Source organism: Aplysia californica, unplaced genomic scaffold (assembly GCF_000002075.1).
Source record: "Aplysia californica isolate F4 #8 unplaced genomic scaffold, AplCal3.0 scaffold00159, whole genome shotgun sequence".
Classification (NCBI taxonomy): Eukaryota; Metazoa; Mollusca; class Gastropoda; order Aplysiida; family Aplysiidae; genus Aplysia; species Aplysia californica.
In genome coordinates, this window is record NW_004797429.1 from 575,290 (window position 1) to 593,477 (window position 18,188).

Sequence of the window (18,188 nt, forward strand, 5' to 3'; positions counted from 1 at the left end):
CAACGGAGATAAAGAGTTAACTTTTTAAAAAAAAGGGTGTAACAACGCTGTGGAGTATGTTCAATGAAAAATACAAACTTGAAGTGTCAAAAAAAAACAAATTCTGCGTGGATGAAAAAAAAAAAAAGTCTGACATCAAATGTAAAAGGGTATTATAGATTTATATATCAACACATACTGACAGTGCAGCACATGCATAGCAAACAAGCCCCTAGAGAAATATGCACCCTGCAAAGAGATTTTCAGGTCCCACACTTTTTCACATACGTATGTCCTTTATATTCAAAACACATACAAAGCAAAATATTTCCCGCATACCACCAATTTCGCTTTGTGCATGCTTGACCGTATGTGAGCAAAAACTTCCTTCAAACTGTCCCCATTGTTTTATGCACCCGGCATAATTTAGCAAAATTTGATCATTTTAAAAATAACTTCTGGTTATTTTCCATTATCATTCTTTGTTAAAATTACACATTTTTTAGCTCAGTTTGCATAATTTCATATTTTTGGGGGGGCATAAAACGATGGGGATAGCTCAAATATGCCCCTTCTACAGTAAAACTAGTAAAACCTGTTCAGCTCATCAGGGGAGTTTTAGACATGAAATGAGCTAGATGTCAATAAGTTCACAAGAAAAAACTGTACCTTTTTGCAGAATAATATGTTTTTGCTGAAGTTTATACAAAGAACTACCTAAATTAAGTACTTTCTGTTCACGAAGGGTAACCAAGCTTCTTTTTTGAGGGCCGCAGTTGAAAACAGACGGACACTTTACTACTGATTTTCACAGTCTTCTCTCCAACTCGCTGCTGAATGCCTGGGGTGAGGTCAAGGTCATCTAAATCTGAAGATGGCAAACCTTGAGTCTCTGAGAACCCATGCTCCTCAACCTGAAGAAAGTCAAACATCATTTCACATCAAAGCACGTTTCTGTTTGTTATTTCTAGTTATAGTAGACCTAGCACAGTGCAGCCTCTCTATAACGACCTCGTCGGGACCAGAAAAAAATGTCATTTTAGAGAGTTGTCATTAAAGAGAGGAGATATAAAGAAAAAATCGGGACCAGGGCAAAATGTCGCTATACAGAGAATGTCGTTTTACATATACCGAAGGTCGTTAGAGAGACGCTGCACTGTATTTGATATTTAAAGAGAAATTTCAAAAGCAAAATAATTGGTTCCTTAACGGGACACAAACCTGAGACTAAAAGGTAAATGATTATTGAGAGGAATTTGAACTTCACTCAAACTTTAATCTTAAAATCTGCATGGCAGCTCAATTAATTTATAAAAACACGAAAAAGAATGTTGTGACAGTTACACATTAAAAAAAAAAAGATAAAAAAGTAAAGAAAAGAAATTACCCATTTCATTTTTTTTTTTTTAAGAAACTTGTTTTTCACTGGCATATCAAGACAATGTGTGTATTCTTTTTGTGTTTTTTTATGCCCCCATCGACAAAATTTAGATCATTTACTTGATTAAGGAGACGAGTTTCAATCCTGCTTGTCAGGACCGACCTGAGCTAAGAGGGATCAAACATCCCAACAGAAAGGCAGAGATACTCAATAGAAAAATTTTCATAATTCATAACTAGAGAATTGATCTTGGGTCTCCTACGTGCAATGGCTATCTAACTGCTAAACCACAGACACTGGTAAAGACATTATGTTATTTACAACAAAGCAACAAGCTTCGGACAGATTATTGTAGGTCCTCGCTATCTAGTGTCATTTAAACATTTAAAAGATTTTTTATTCCTAGCCCATTTATATGACATTGACGCCATCCGATTAATAGAAAAAAGTGTGTACGATAGTGTCCAATAGTGTACTACGTGCATACTTACTATGGCAAGTAACTGTTACAGATAGAGATTCAAGGATTATTATAGATGTAAGTCAATAATCTGAAAGCAATGATGATTTTAGAAATAATGGTGGTGATGAGTGATGATGTGGGATTGCGTTAAAGTAATGTTAGCATTAGTCCTATCTTCCTCTGCTCCAATGAGTCACAAGGGACTTGGGCACCCTCTATCCCGTTCCCTACCGGAACCATCTTTAATGTCTCCTTGAAGTTCTGTTTATCTAGCGTCATATTTGGTCACTTTTAAGGACAAGCGGGCTAACCCAGATTTTACAGGTTTCCAGAAATCTTGACCTACACCAAAAGTAGGCATTGCCCTACCTGTAGGAGAAGTTCTGTTTTATTGGTGAAAATGTTTGTTTGGTTAAAGAGAAAACTCTCCTTGTCTTTTAAAGAAACTGAACAAGGGGCAAAAACTTTGCCTTCGATTTTTTCAAAACAGCATTTTTCAGGATAGCCCCCTTGTGCTTAAAAGAGACCATTTCTGAGTTAGGATAAAGTGTCCTGCTAAGGGACACATGATCCCAGTGTACACCTATTAGACAGTCACCATCCCTTGGCATAGCTCGAATTATCATGAGATTGAATGGATCCATCACTCAACCACTTGTGCCCTTACTAAGTGCATAAGGGGAAAAAAAGAGCTGTTTGAAGGAGCAAAAACATAATGTTCAAAATGTTTTAAAACCCGTTAGAAATTGCAGTAGGCAGTTGAACCCAGGAGAAAAATTACAGAAATGGATATACAGAAAAGTGGGAAGACATTGAATAATATCAAGAGGCTAGCCCAGGATAGAGAAAAGTGGAAATTGTTTGTTCGTGGCCTGCCTATAGGCCTACTCCAGTGCACGGTGAGAAAGGAAATGATGATGAGTTGAACGCTGTTTTTCTTTTCTCCCAGTCACTCACTGCATTATTGTTTTAGTCATTTTTCATAAGAAATTTACAGAAATTCAGCATGATAATACCTGCAATTTGTTTGGAACAGCGAAGATATAAGCGAATAAACAATAGAAACACCAGAAAGATGTTGAAATAAAGACCACAACGGAAAAACCCACCAACAACCCACTCGTTGCTGTGAACCACATGTGAAACAGGCTGACAAAATGAGTTACTTCTTAGACTCAAGCCTAATAGAAATAGATACATCACACTTACAGGTGAAGTTTTTACAATTTATAAGTATGAAATATTAAAAGGAATGTTATAGTAAAAGAATATATATGGCATCAAAAGAAAAGGTACAAACTGGACCCTGGTGTCGATTTTTGGCCAAAATCTCGATTTCTGGATTGCAAAAAGTAACTCATTTTGTTAGCACGCCTCACATATAAAAGAAAACTGACCTGCACTGCTGGGCCTACAGACATGTGGATAACTTTTGTCATCTCCATAGCCTTCTGGCGGGCGTTGTGGATGGCAAGCATTCCAGCCTGTTTCCTGTAAAATACATAGCATGCCAATATACATAAACAGTCTACATGAAAATGAATACTGAAAGGCTTGTTTTCTTTGTCCACCAAAAACTCCATATTTATTATGTCCAAAAATTGATGAGCGCCTGGCTCCACCTCGTTGTGACAGAATTATAAAAATACAGGCATGCATAATAAATACGAAGTAATGACAACAGCCTTTATTGCATTTCAAAGACTCACTAGATACACAAAACAACAGATTGCATTTTCCCCCGAGTCTCGAAATATAGGGGAAAACAAGCTAAGAGTAATTAAGTAATAGTTTGATTTAAAAGAATAAAGTTAATCAAGAAGTGGAGCCTTTCCTTTCCTTATAATTCAAAAGTGAAACCACAGAATACCAGTCTGGTTAAAAAAGAGGGTGGTTTTGCGGGATCAGAAGCAAAATATAATTATGTATTACTACGGGGGGAATAAGGGGCTCGTCAATTTTTTGGTACGGAGTATTGAGTTATATTATTAGTACCGTTATAAAGCTTGTTCACTTGTCTTGGTTGTGATAAAAAAAACTACCAATCTATCTTGAATAGAAGTCGAGATATTAGCAATTGAAGGAGGTTGGGGTCACCTGATTTCAGGGGTAAAATAAGCGAGAAAATAGCCGCCAAAGTCTGGTGTCTTACATAGCTTGAGAGACCTTGGAAACAAATAATCTATGTTTTTTTAGCCTTTTATTAGCTTTTTGCATTGAAATCTTCACAGAAATTTTTAAAAACAGATATAAAAGATGTTGAACCTCCAAAAAAAATAAAAAATTGCCGAGTTCTCTGAATTCATTATTTTGACAAGCCCCTGATTTCACCATGCTGCCTCACAAATGTGCCCATGGAATCATTTTTTTGTGCACATTATTGTCATTACATATTTACCTAAGTTTGTCCAGACTCCCACTGGCATGGTAGCACAGAGGCAAGGTCACGCTGACCCCCGGTCCCAGTTTCTCCACCAACAAGTTTGAGACGCCCAGGCACTTTCCAATGTCAGTGAAGTGAGCTTCTACCTCACACTCGTAAACAGCCACAGAGTCTTGATAGTTCACATGTTGATACACTTTATAGTCCTCCTCCTGTAAACGAAAATATAATGTCATAAAAGACCTTCATCATGGTATAAGCTAAATGTGAGGTGTGCTGACAAAATGAATTACTTCTTGCAATCCACAAAAGAAGAAATTGGCCAAAAATCGACACAAGGATTAAATATATGTAGATTTTCTATTGAAGCCATTTTCTTTTACAATCAAGCCTTTTACTATTTCATACTTATAAATCGTAAATACTTCACCTATAAGCAGGATTTGTATCTATTTTCATAGGCTTCGACTCTGAGAAGCAACTCATTTTGTCAGCACGCTTCATATTAATGACTTTTTAATGCTGTTACTGTAAGTAAGGTGATATAAACAAGGCTGGGCTTCCAAAATAAACGCCCATCATCGACAGAGTCCAGCAAAGAGGGTATATAGAGAGCCTGGAAACTCCTCCATTAACCCAAGTTTTCAAAAGAGTTTAAAGGCACTTGCAACACAAATAGGTCATATATAAGTGCTGAAGGTTAGAAGTGTTACTAGAGCAACTTACAAAGAAAAGAAGAATGAGAGAAAAGGAAGATAAACATAACTCAAGCTTTTTTAAGAACATCCTGTTGGGATGTGAACCTTGGACATCTGCATATATATATTAGTCCAGCGTGATACACCAATGGCTGAGCTACTAGTACTAGTGCACTCATATATTAAAGCTATTTTTGTCACTGAAAAAGACCATACTAAGCCGACAACACGTGGGCCTACATAAAAAAAACATAATATAATGCTTTCATTCCCTTCTCTCTCTCTTTTAGCGCTGTGGCATCATAAGCAGTCAGAAATGATGCCGACAGCACGCAGGAACTCAACACTTGCTCGGGGGTCCTTGAAAAGTGCATTTCCTTTAGAATATTCATACATTTATATAACAAGGAAAGTTTTCAGTAATACAAGTTGCATAAAAAAATTATGTTATGATCTTTCAGTAACAACTTACTGGTCGTTGGCAGAAGTTTACCTTAATTACAGTGCGGAAGCCACATTAGCAAATTGTTACCCAGCATTTATTACAGATGAAACGATACAGAAAGACAAACAGCGTAATGCTACTGAATAATCATACCCACCTTCAAAGACACGTTTTTGAGAGTTTGTATGATGTAATCGAGCCGTCTTGTAACACTAGTTTTAGCTTCTTGAATGTTGTCCTTTGAAGCTTTACACTTGATGGTCGCTGAGAATCGATCTGGCCTCAGCTCCAACTCGCCCACCCCTGTCACAGTGATCTGTCTGTCCAAGGCTGTGAGCGTCACATTTTCCTTAATATTTTGGGCACTGTTTAACATATTTTCAGATGCCACGACAAACTCTCGTTTTGGTTTTTGGGGAGTTTTGATGTCAGTGAATACTCGTACAGGTCTAGTGTAAGCCATGGGTGTCAGAGCTCACGCTAGCTTCAGACACTGTGTTCCTGGGGAGGTGCAAGAAATTATATATAGGCAGCTATACTCCTTTTTAAAGAAGTGCTTCGACTTCAAAACCTGGAAAAAGCAGCTAAGAAAAACCCACATTTTGTTTAACTTGAATGATAATGATGGCAGCAAAAACCCACATTTTGTTTAACTTGAATGATAATGATGGCACCATCCTGCACTATCTTCCAAAGACCTGATCAAAATTAGTTAATTCTTTCACTTAGTAGATTAAAATGCATTGAACCATTGTCCTTCCAGAAGTATTGACAAGGCAAGAGAATAATATGGGCCAGCTCTATTTCTCTGAACGTTCGGGAAAATAAACTTGAACTTTATTTCTCCGAACGGTTTTCGTTTTCGAGATTTGTTGATAATAAGCGAAAGGAGTGGCCTGTGTGTGTGTGTGTGTGTGTGGGTGTGTGTTTGTGTGGGTGTGTGAGAGTGTGCATATATGTGTGTGTGTGTGAGAGTATGTGTGTGTGAAAGGTGTGAGTGAACGGGGAGGGGGGGGGGGGGGGGGAGGGGGCGTCGAGGGACTTTTTTTTACATGAAAGATTCTATTTTTTGCTGTGTGACTAAATGCAAAATAGGAATGCCAAGGTTGAGCAGTCTTGTTTTCTCGCAGTACCTTTGGAAGGTATTTTCAAATGAAGTATAGTCCGGGAACGTTGCCCCAACCACAACTGAAATCTGAACATTCAGATAATCAAAAAACTCTAGCTCTAGAAATTGAATTCGATGCAAAAAATGCTTCCTCCCAGTCCTCACAGAATGGCAGAATGAAAGGATTATGCCTAAACCTTGCAAATAATCAAAACCTTTAGGAGAAATAGAGTTAAACTTTATTTTACTGAGTGTTCTGAGAAATAATCACTATAATATCTAGTATTACTAGATCTGGCTACACTGTACACACAGACTATAAGCTCCACGGGTAGCTTCGAAGTCTTTGACCTGGACTAGATCAGGATCTAGTCTAGTCTAGATCTATATTAGATCTAGATCTAGATCTAGAATCTAGCTTAAAGGCTTTGAAAAGGTCCTACCCTACAGTCCAAACCATTTACGTAGAATACTTGTAGTACAAACCAACCGTTATTTCGTCTAGATCTAGTAGTCACAGTCAATCAAGCATACAATTAATCATACCAGTATTATCTTTAATGCAGCCCAGTAAATAAGAATTAAAACAGTGCCGGTACCAGCACTTCTGGCCAGGGAGCACGTCTAAACGAGTTTTGAAAAACCACACACTTTGACTCAGCCAAGCAAGGCAAGTGTGCTATCTTTGGTTGCTATTTACAAACATAATCGCTTACAGCTATTAAGAACTTATAAAAGCTGCTTTTCTTCTCATTTTTCCTGTTCGAAATATAATAAATTTCCTATAGCAGTAATAAAAATTTTGTAAAGCGCTCTTAATTAGCAAAAAACACACAAATTTAATTTTCTACGGGGGTAAGCATGCTCTCACTTTTTCCGGAACAGAGTCAATACCGGAAGTTACCGGAAAAGGTAACAACTTTCGTGGTGCCGACCGACAGGAGGGCTGCAGTCTGTGCCATAATACTGAAGGCCCTTCATTCCCCTTTGACAGCTATACATTTCGTCAGTCACTATGGCTTCAAGAGGTGGACATAGACCGGAAGGTTCAGATGGCAGTGACCATTGGCACAGAGAAAGTATTGCCTGGCAGTACAAAATCAGGTGACCCCATCAGACATCAGAATCCTCAGAGCAGAGTTTGTAGCACCCTGCCCTCGTCAGCAGGCGCAGGCCTGGCCCAGGACAACTTAGAACCTGAACTTTCGGACTGAATTATAGCCAAAGCTATGCCTTGGCCAGGCCAAGCCCACTACTTTTATAATAAAAATGAATAATATGTACCATTTGTATAGCACATATGCCAGCTCGACAGCAAAAACTCGCTCTTACTCTTTACACTTCTCTCATGCTAGCGGACCCCAGAACGCTCGGCAGAACTCTCTTTAAACACTCTTTTCTTGGCTATCCGGGAATCAGAAGAGTGTGCGCTGCTGATAATGTGCTCAAACATTAATAAACTGACAAAATCTTTCTCTGTCTGTTCCCGGGTACCCATTTCCACCTTGAAAGGATAGTCAGGAAACAAGACTTCCATTTTTCTACAGAATCTTTCAAATGAGCTTAGATTTTGTATGAAATGATACTACCTACCTAATAAAAAAATTTAAGCTTGTTTGATACTAGAGGTAAAAAAAAGAACAATTCGAGTGCGAAACATCTGGAAATTGACCTCTATATAGATCCCCTTTCGAACCCTAGATTCACAACAACTAGAGAGCGCTTAGAAATTGCAATGCCTATCGTGCTTTCCTGTGCTGTGAAAGTTTGGTTCCCGTTTGCGGGTGAACTTTTGGACCGGGTCGTAGCGTAGGTGACTAACTTTCTCAACCTCGATGTCTGCTCTATTTCTGGAGCAATGTGAATGAAACTCGGCAACCAATCAGAAAATAAGGCAAACTAATGATATGTGGACGTTGAAGTTCGTACACGTAAATTAACCTCTACTTTTGGTGTCGGGAACACTTTCGTATTGGGTGTACTGAAAACTATAAGGAGCTTGAATTTCAATGTCGAGATGATAGATTTATCTTTCCTCTATAGTGTGCTCAAACTTGAACGTTCTGTGTCAAGTAGTTGTTTAGACCCGATCATAAATGCACAACTACCACCCTATTCAAGCGGCTTCGCCCGGAGACCGACCATTTTCCCCTCACTCTCGCGGCAAATGTATGTGACCTACAAATCCCCTCATGACTATTCCGAGCCCATTCTTTGGTCACTTGAATAAATAGGGCAATAGCGGGCGCGCGCATCTGGTTGTTTTTCTCTCTGTTCCCCTGTAACATCGCAATGGGGGTATTCTGAGGCGAGCAGATCTCACCTCGGGGTGTTCGCGTCTCAACGGGGAAAAAGAATTTTTAATTGTGCGGCATGCTAGATTGAATTCATTTATCTTTTAAGGTTGGCATGGTCTAAAATCATCAAAGAAAGCTTTGCCATAAATTTAATCACACTGCTAACATATACTTTTAAAGTTAAAGATCCCATGTTGTGATACGATGCTATAATAAATGGACTCATCCCGTCACCCCTTTTTCGCAAAATCGTAATACATACACCGAAATTTTAATTACAACAAAATAACTACGAAATGGTTTAGTAAATCTGACGGCAGAAAGGATTTCTCAACCCGAAAATACATTGGGAAGCCAAGTTTCTTTAAAAAACACTTCGATTAATTACTGAGATATCGTCGATTGTCTTGTAAACAGAATCTGCTACTGCGTGGTTCACGGTTTAGGAGAATTGTCCTCTATATATATATGCGGGTCATCCTTACTTTGCCGACCTTTACAACCCAATAACTTTTAATTTAGGAACCGATTCTTAAAATTCAAGAAGCATAATTCTTAGCATTGAAAATTCTTTCTTAGGTACCAAATAAAAAAGGGCTATTTAAGCGAAAAATTAAATTTTCATTGGCATTGCTATAAAAAGATTGTATTCGAATGGGCGTAACTATTCGTGATGTCATCAGCTTTAAATGAGAAGGGGTTATATTGTGTTCATAACATTTTATAGATAGAAAGTTATATAAAAGATAGAACATTATTTTTGTATTCGATTAACACACTCCCACGGTATATTCATGGCAAAAATACACGTTTCCAGGCACGCTCGCTGTACACCAACAGTACACACTGAGTGACCCCGGCGGCCTGCCCGGAATATCCGACGTAATCGGTTGCTGATAAGATTCCCTTCTCAGCACAGATACAAGATTAGAGTTTTAATTTAAAATTCGAATTATTTTGTGTCAATGAGCTTCTCTTTACTTTACTCAAACAACCAACTAGGACATTGGGTTTTGGTTACCTAATTTCGTTGACTTTTTGTCTCATCTCTTATATAATATTTCCTTTTCTAATTTAGCACTATTTTTGCTAGTGCATCAGTTTCTAAGGAAGGAGAGAAGAATGTGGTGATTAAAATTTCTGTTGTTGTGTATCTCTCTCACTCGGTTCACTTGTCTCGTCTGTCTTGGCATTTGTGAGTGTGGTTCAGGGTCTTCAAGTGTACCTGTGCTTTGTCAAGTGAGTGTTATCATCAGACACTGTGTACCGCTCGAACGAGTATTACATTTTAACATTAAAAAAAGAAAAAAATTAAAGCAAAACTTTCAAGTATGGCTTTGATCTACTTGTTTCAAGTCTTATTTCTATTTATGTAATTGTTGGGGTTTTATCATTCCGCAATCTTCGTTGGTTGTCCCTGGGTGAACTTTGTAAAAGTTGTTAGACTTGTACTTGTAATAATATATTGTGCAGTAAGTTGGGGGGGGGTTGCTGTGTGAATAAACCTGTAGGCGTTGGAGAAAATTAAAAAGTTACAGAGTGTAGCAGTTAGGAATTCCACCTTTTGGACTTGGTAGAACTTTTATTAGATGTTTAAGTTTGCTGTCTCCCCACCGTACTTTGTAGGCTCACTTTTGCTGTCCCGTGGTAGAGGTCGGGCATCTGAAATGAAAAGTGTCTTTCTACGCCTTTGTCCTTCTTTGCTGTCTCTTGTAATCTCTCTTGTTGTATTTTGCTAGCACTAAGATCACTGTCATTGAGTGTGTGTACTTCTCGTGGTCTTCTAATAATAAAAAGAAATGATGTGCTATAAAGTATGATTAAAAAACTACAATTTCTTTAATTGTTTACTTTTTTCTTCTTGAACAGCTCTATCAACAAATGGCGCTTGAGACTGGCTTTGTTTCTACAAATTCAACTGGGCCTTCTTATGTTTGTGCGACTCCTGCCGGGTATTGCAGGGGCCTTCGGATTCACTGTCATTCGCCTCCGTCGACTGGACCTTCCCCACCCACGGCCCTGGGAATATGCCTGGCTGGTCAGCTTGATAGCCGCCGTGATCGGGTGGCGGTCGACCCCGACCAACAACTCTTTTCTCCTCAAGCAGTTTGTCCTTGGAACCATCGTGTTCGGCCTGGCCCCAGTTTTCTTCGGTGCCTTTGACCTCCGAAACGATATTATGCTGTATTTGCAGGAGAAGAAATTTACGTACGAAATGTTTGGGTTCCCCGCCGTTCTCATATGGAGCGTGTTTATGCTTATAGCTCTTCAGATCCACGTGTTTGCTCTGTACTTCAGCGTAGTACTCCTTCGTGCCTGGAGGCCTCGACCTTCCATCTCGGGGAAACTGAAAGCGAGGTAACTCTTTTCGCAGGTAGCTTAGGTTTACAAATTTTATCTTTAAATATAATAATATAATATCTCCTCTGAGTTGACAAATGCCAACAAACAACGTGACCACGTCAGGGATGGTGGGTCCTTGCGCTAGAGTGACTAATGGTAGGATTTTGTTACAACACTGTAGTGCCTGCGCAGTGAAGAGAGGGAAGTTGGACATCATAGAATCATAAATTTTGTTCGCAACACAGCCTGCATGCAGCAGATGGTACTCTACGGGGGGATTCTGCTCTCGTTTCCTCACTCAAATGTTAATCAGTATTTAGTCAATACGAATGCAGCTTGTTGACGAGATTTTATAAAGTCATTTCGGCATTTGTTGAAAGTTTCAATTTTTAATTTGTGAACATTTTTTTTTTTTCAATTGTTTTTTCTAATATATTTTACTTTTTTGTTTAATAGATAATTTTTTTAAAGGATGGTATAATGAGAAAAGACACCATTAACTCATCACAGACCAATCGAAGGATAGATTACTGATCTTCTATCAATTGCTGATTCAGTATCATTCATTAGATTGAAATGAAACAAAGACACACATTTACATTTTTTGTTGTTTTTTATTGAAGAAAGTGAATGCTTTTTTAAAGACTGAAATGAACAGTCACTCCTGTTCCTCTCTACACTGATTCCTCTGTGTTATATCAAAAGGGAAAAGAAAAGGCTGCAATGAACCATAGGGACCTAGTTGTGTTTTCCTGTCTGAGCTGACTCCTAGCTTCCTGTTGCGAGTCGGTGGCTCGTTATGAACCTGTCGAACCTCGGTGACCTCCCTTGCATCATATAATTATAGACGTAGGAGAATAGAAGAGTAGATTCTTGAATTCACCCGGCAATATATATTGCTGACTAAGTGTTGTGTTTACCCAGTGCCTCCTCATTCTATGAAATTTGTCAATTTCTGGCAGGCTGCCTGATCTGTGTGTTCAGTTGTCACGTAATTGACCTTTGTGTGAGAACTTGAGATGATTGGGGTTTGGGGTTGTTGTTTTTTTTGGTGATCTTTGAAGGATTTCATTTTTTAAATATTTGTTGGATTTGTGAGGCTTCTTGTTTTGTTAAAATGGCTTAATAATAATAACCCAAGTTGTGTTGATAGATTGCCATTTAACACGGTTTCAGCTTGTAACCCCCAGGGATATATGACAATTACCGCTTTCACTTCTTTAGAGAAGAAAGTGGCTGTTGGTGGAAGGGGTTTTAGTCACCAGTACGCTGATAACATAGGCTTGTTTCATTAACTAAATGTGAAAGTAGTGAGGATCTTGTTATGAGAACAAAAGGTGCTTTTGAACTTACTGAGTGTTGGTACATTTGTTCTTTTTTAAAATAGATTTGATATTTCGACCCGTACACATACTTATGTACATATCACAGATGTTACTACTGTATAAAACACACCTGCCTTTTAAGAAAATTTGTGTCAAATGTATTTTTCTTGCCTCGCGTCAAGTATTATTAGTTTTTTCTTTCTCTCTCCACCTGTTGATCTCTGGTTCTTTGCTCATGTCTTCTGTCGTTCAACAAGAATGTGTCCGTTGAAAAGAAGTGAAGGCAAAGATTCTTTTTTTTTTACGACTTTATGGAAAGGTATAAAATCTGTATGGTTGGACCAGTTATTGGTGATTTGAAATGTGTGGATATTTGTAAAGGCAAAGTAAGAAAATACTTTTGTATAACGTTTTTTTCTGGTTCCCTTTCTTACTTAAGTATGTAGTGAGTTCGCAGTACCTGATTATGAAGGATGTTGATGTCTACTATGCTGAAAAGAAACAACTTGATGTGTACTAACGCACACTAGTATTTTGATTTTGATAAATATTGTTCTACTGCGGTACAGGGTAGTAAATGGTCTTCCAGTCCGAACTTGAAAATGTTTGTGCGTCTAGCATGCTGCAACATGATCCGTCTTTTTCATTGTTATTGAGTTACTGAGATCTGTGAATGTGTCTGATAGGCCAGTTTGTGTCCCTGAGAAGTTAATTAAATGTTTTACTTTATTGTTGGATTTGTTCTTGTGGAAAGCTGAATATTTGCAACTTTCTTTCAGCACCGCACCTTCCTTCTTCTCTGCTTTCATTCATGGTGGTTTTCTCGTAATTTGCGTGCTTGCTGTAAAATCTTGATTAGGTCGTTTAGAAATTTATGAAATGCTCTATATTATATTGCCCTTGAGGCTGGTTAGTTGTGTTGACAAGGGACTGTGGGTGGACCATCCTGTACAACAATGCTTTTTGCTATCTCATTTCTGAGACATGGAGAGCAGCCCTACTACGCCTGTTTGCTCGTGACAGCAGTTGCCCTACATTTGATCTGTGTGTTGTGGCTTGCAGTTTTGGCTTCTTCTTCCAGTGCTTTGACTTTTTGTATACATTGCTGGATGCTTTTTTCTTCGGACTATTTTTTTACTTTAAACGTTAAATTTTATGAAAGTGTATGGTAAAACTGACTGCCTCAGAATTTTCACTGGTGCTGTGCTGTTAATATGCCTGTATTGACATGTAATAATTATGATAATAACAAAAATATATTTGTCCATCACTATCAGTACCAGTGACAGCTTGACAACCTTTCAACCCATTTGAAATTTGTACTCACAGTAATGATAATGTGTGCAATGGGCTTTGAAGTTTATTTTGTTTAACACAGAGGAGTCTAGAAATTGACACGACTTTGATCAATCCGATTATGATCTATCAGCACTCTTTTAAAATTATGGAACTTAAATAGAGATCCTGTCTTATGTAGAAAGACCCACCGCAGAATTCCACTTTCCTCAGTCCCCTGTGCTCTTCTCGGAGTACACCTTGACTCGTCCTTTTTGAAAATTTGTCTGGACACTTTCAGTTTTTTTTCTCTCCACATTTGATCTGGAAATATATGTTTTCTGCTTTTTAAATTTAATGGTTGATGTTTTTAATTGATTACCCTCTATCATAATGAAACAAGAAAAGATTTTGCTTGTAGTTGGGTGAGTGATCAATTCAAATTAGGAAACAGAAAACAGGATATCAAACTCTTAATTCTGGAGAATATTTCCAGCAGATATTCTAAGAAAGACATAGCAAAGCAGATATATTCATACTTAAGTTGAATTCACTACAATGTAGTAGGCCTATATATTTGATATTTAGTTAAAAGGCATTTCCGTGATTGGAGTTTGTGAATCGTTCAGACTTCATTATACCCCCTTTCCCCCCCTCTAGTCATTTCTCTTTTGTTGTTCAGTTTTGTGTATTGTTATATTGTGCCATTGTTACAACTTGAGATGGGCCTGATTAGTTATCAGTCTGTCTCAGCAATTTCATCTTGGCTCATTGTCATAGCGCGACCTCGCTGCTATCTTGTCCTATCTCCATTTTTTTAAACAGTGGAAATGTGACTTCTTCTTTAAGCTCACTCTTTGTTATGATGAACTGTTTCACTGTTAGTGTTATTAAAAATGGAGATAAGACAAGAAAGCACTGAGGTAGCGATTATATGGATATGGTATCACCATTTTTATGTCTGAGAAATAAGTACATTATATTTATTACAGTACGATACTGCCGTCTCTTAGACTATGGTTTCATATACACAACTGGACGCAATTTCTCTGCAACAGCCATGGTGTGTACTTGTACGGTACTTTGTTTTTTTCTCAGACGTCAGACTTTTTGGTCTCAGATGTAGCAGACTTTTGCTCACTTTATCCTTTCATTTATGGGACTTCAACTTTTTAAGAACTATTTTTTTCTTAACTTTTACTCTCAGAGTTTGATATAGTTTTCCATCTTATGGTTTCAGCATTTTATTCATCAGGTATGAGTAAAGATCATAAGGAGGCGTATCAGTCGTCTGTTGTGTTTTTTAAGTCCTAAACGTGTGTACTGACATAGTGTGGATGAAACGCGTATTTATTTGACTATGAGATGACCTTGTTGTTCATATTGTGCGCCCCCCCCCCCCACCCTCACAACATAGCTCATGTTAGGCACAAGTTGCTTCGACCCCCGCCTGTCAGGGTCAACCAGTGATGTGTAGAAGTCAGATGGATGTATATTCATTGAAATAGCTGCCCCGTTTTGAGATTCGAACTCAAGTCTTTGTCTACAAGGGGGAAGAGCGAGTCTGTTGCTCCACAGTAAACTATGACAGTACATGATCAGAATCTGTTAATTTATTCAGTACCATACTTTACTTACTTTTCTGATCCAGCGGCCATCTGGGTTCTAGCCCTTTGGCCTTTCGACATGGCAAAGAATTTACAGGTTTTTATCAGTTGTATAAAGTATTTCCAATATCTGTGCAAATTCAGTATCATTAAATATGGTTTGTGATTAGCCTTGTGGTAGAAGTTCTGCCGTTTTCTATCATTTTTTCAGACAGCATCAGGCCGCTTTGTTAGTTCAGTTGCTGGACTATGGAGTGGGTGGCCCTGGTTTGAAACCTCAGACTGGATGGATACATGTATGTTCTTGAACTAGGGTTGTTTTGTGGAGTTTTCAAAGCTGTCAACAGTTCAACCCACAAGGAATGGCGTCGGTAGCCTAGTGGTTAGGCTACCTGACTCGTAATCGTGAGATTGCGGGTTTGGGGGTTCGAACCTCAGCTCGGTCCAACGTTGTATCCTTGGGAAAGGCACTTAACACGAATTTCCCACTTGACTCAGTCCTTTCGGAGACGGACGTTAAACTAGGAGGCTCCGCCTCTTAAATAACCTATTAGTGTTGATAGGGGTGTTAAACACATACCATTTTCACTATTTCAACCCACAAGTACTACTCTTTCTTACTAGTTAAAAGAGCAGTTTCATGTGCTGCAGAGTACCCTCCCCCCCCCCCCCCCCTTGATGAAGTTGTTTTGTCTGGTAATTATGAGGTTCTTTGACATAATAATTTGGATGATGTACTCTTCCATTTCTGCTTGTGTGGTGCTACAGGCTGTGACATGTGAGTAGCTGTCTTTGGTGAAGGCAAACAGTAGATGCAGCTATTTTTATGTTTTTTTTGTTTAGTTTTTTTTGGTTTCGCTGTAGTTAGTGACCCTTGCCTCTGATGTACAGCCTAGCCAACTGTTTGCTGATCGTTCAGTCTAATGCAACGCTCGAGTGTGAAGAAGGGTAGAAATCAAAACGCTTTTCAGTCTGAGATGAGTGCGTCCTTGCTGGACGTGAAATGTGTACTATATTATTTGAGTCTGCCTGCCTGTGTCAGGGGTCAATTGTTTATGTCTTGTATGTGGTTGATGGGTCTGTGTGTGTGTGTATGTGTTGCGTTTGGCACAGTTGTATAAGAATGTGTGTGTGTGTGTGTTTGGTTTTGTCTCCCCCCTGTCAACGGTTGTGACCTGACCTTTGTGCTGATCCCTCGAGCCCATGACTTTCTTTCTCTTTGCAAGCCCTTGAAGAATACAATTCATGAAAACTTTGAAGACGTCTTGATTGTTGTTTTGATTTGTTGTTTCTGAAAGTGAGTGGATGGTTGGAGGACATCACTGGTGTTTTTTTTTCAACTTTCTTCTGTTCTTTCCCTCTTTTGTTCATGTCTTGTCTTTCTTTTTTCTTCCCTGACTGTAATTAGTGAGTCGTTGACGGGTGCTCTAGTGTGTATAAGTCAAACATCTATCGTCCTTTTATGTCTCCTCTTTCTTTTTTTGTGTTTGTTACAGTACTCTCTTGTAGTACCTGTAATGTTCGGCACTCATGAAGTATGACCTTATTGTGTACCAAGGACTGTAAAACACTTTCTGAAACTAAATTTAATGAAATGGCTTGTTATTGTGTTGATCTGCTTCTGTTGACACAAACAAGAATTTAACTGAATAGTTTGGTTGTTACAGCTTCCTCCTATGGAGCACCGCTGTTTGTTCTTTTGAACCGGCTTCTGTGGTGTAGTGACTAGGCACCTTGCCATTCTATGAAGAAGGCCCGAGTTCGATTCCCATATGGAGAGATTATATCTTCTTAGCACCACAAATTGAAGTATGGTAGGGTGGAAGTTATTGCATCATTAAAATTATTTGTATTTGGTGTGAAACTGTTAGGAAGGTGTAGGTGCTTTTCCTTTTCTTTCTTTTTTTGAATCAGACTTACTCTACTCACCTCTCTAGCTTCCACAGCACAAAGTCTGCTTCGACTATCAAGACACCCCAGAAATAGCGGGTCACAAGAGAGTGACAAACATACAAAAGAAGTAGAGGAAAAATGACGATAGTAAGGATTAGGAAAGAAATAGCAGCAGTTCCCTGTTGCAGTTCATGCCCAGTTGTGAGCATGACACTGATGAATCAGCCCATTTACAATTACAATTCCACTGTGCATAAGAACATGGTTCCTCCTTTGGGAATGGCTTAAAGCCTAAATACTCTTCAGTCAGCAGCACCGCCCCGGGGGGGGGGTTGTGGCTCTAGTGTTCATTTAGAACTGATTAGACTAGTGTGCTCATCAACCTTTTTATAACCAACGCTCACTTGCGCCACCTCTAAGAGGCCAAGTTTTTCATACCGCCCATCAAGCTTGTCAAATTACCACGCTCATACAACATTGCTCACCAGAGGCTGATATGGCCCAGGTTTTTTTAGTAAGGGTTTTACAGCACATAATGAAACACAAATAAGTTTTATAAAATTATAAGTATCGAAGACTAGAGGTGTTAGTGTTACTGCAAGAGTGTAACATACACACAAAAAAAGGGGGGGGTGGAGCGAAAAAGACGACAGATGTTTGATAGGAAAGAAGGAAGCAGCAAACGACACCAGAACAGGCGCTGGATTAGACAAACGCGTCCCAGAAAATAGCACAACCCACTGTGTGTCACAGAACATGCACCTGTAGAGGGGAAACAATATTCAGTGCTTCGAAATCTTCCCTGGTGGCATAGTGACACCTGCGTCTTTGAGCTGGTCACAAGCTAAATGTGGACGCTACAGATCGCCTTTAATTATTTTGATTTTTAGAAAAATGATTGTAAGAACCTCGTTTTTGTGTGTTTATTTTCTCTCTCTGTCTCTCCCCCCCTCTCTCTCTCTCTCTCTCTCTCTCTCTCTCTCTCTCTCTG

General features: G+C 38.8%; 2 protein-coding genes across 2 annotated transcripts; one reads left to right on the plus strand and one right to left on the minus strand.

Annotated features, from left to right (window-relative positions):
• Positions 1-514: 514 nt before the first annotated feature.
• On the minus strand, positions 515-7,361 carry LOC101850166 (interleukin-1 receptor-associated kinase 1-binding protein 1). Its single transcript, XM_005097628.3, has 5 exons — positions 7,004-7,361; positions 5,507-5,850; positions 4,222-4,418; positions 3,221-3,314; positions 515-893 (listed from the first exon to the last, which is right to left on the minus strand). Exons 2-5 carry the CDS (start codon positions 5,810-5,812, stop codon positions 717-719), a joined length of 774 nt encoding a protein of 257 aa, XP_005097685.1. The 5' UTR covers positions 5,813-5,850; positions 7,004-7,361; the 3' UTR covers positions 515-716.
• Positions 7,362-7,395: 34 nt separating this feature from the next.
• Positions 7,396-14,356, plus strand: LOC101850413 (protein jagunal homolog 1). Its single transcript, XM_005097629.3, has 2 exons — positions 7,396-7,561; positions 10,624-14,356. Exons 1-2 carry the CDS (start codon positions 7,473-7,475, stop codon positions 11,114-11,116), a joined length of 582 nt encoding a protein of 193 aa, XP_005097686.1. The 5' UTR covers positions 7,396-7,472; the 3' UTR covers positions 11,117-14,356.
• The last annotated feature ends 3,832 nt before the right edge of the window (positions 14,357-18,188 follow it).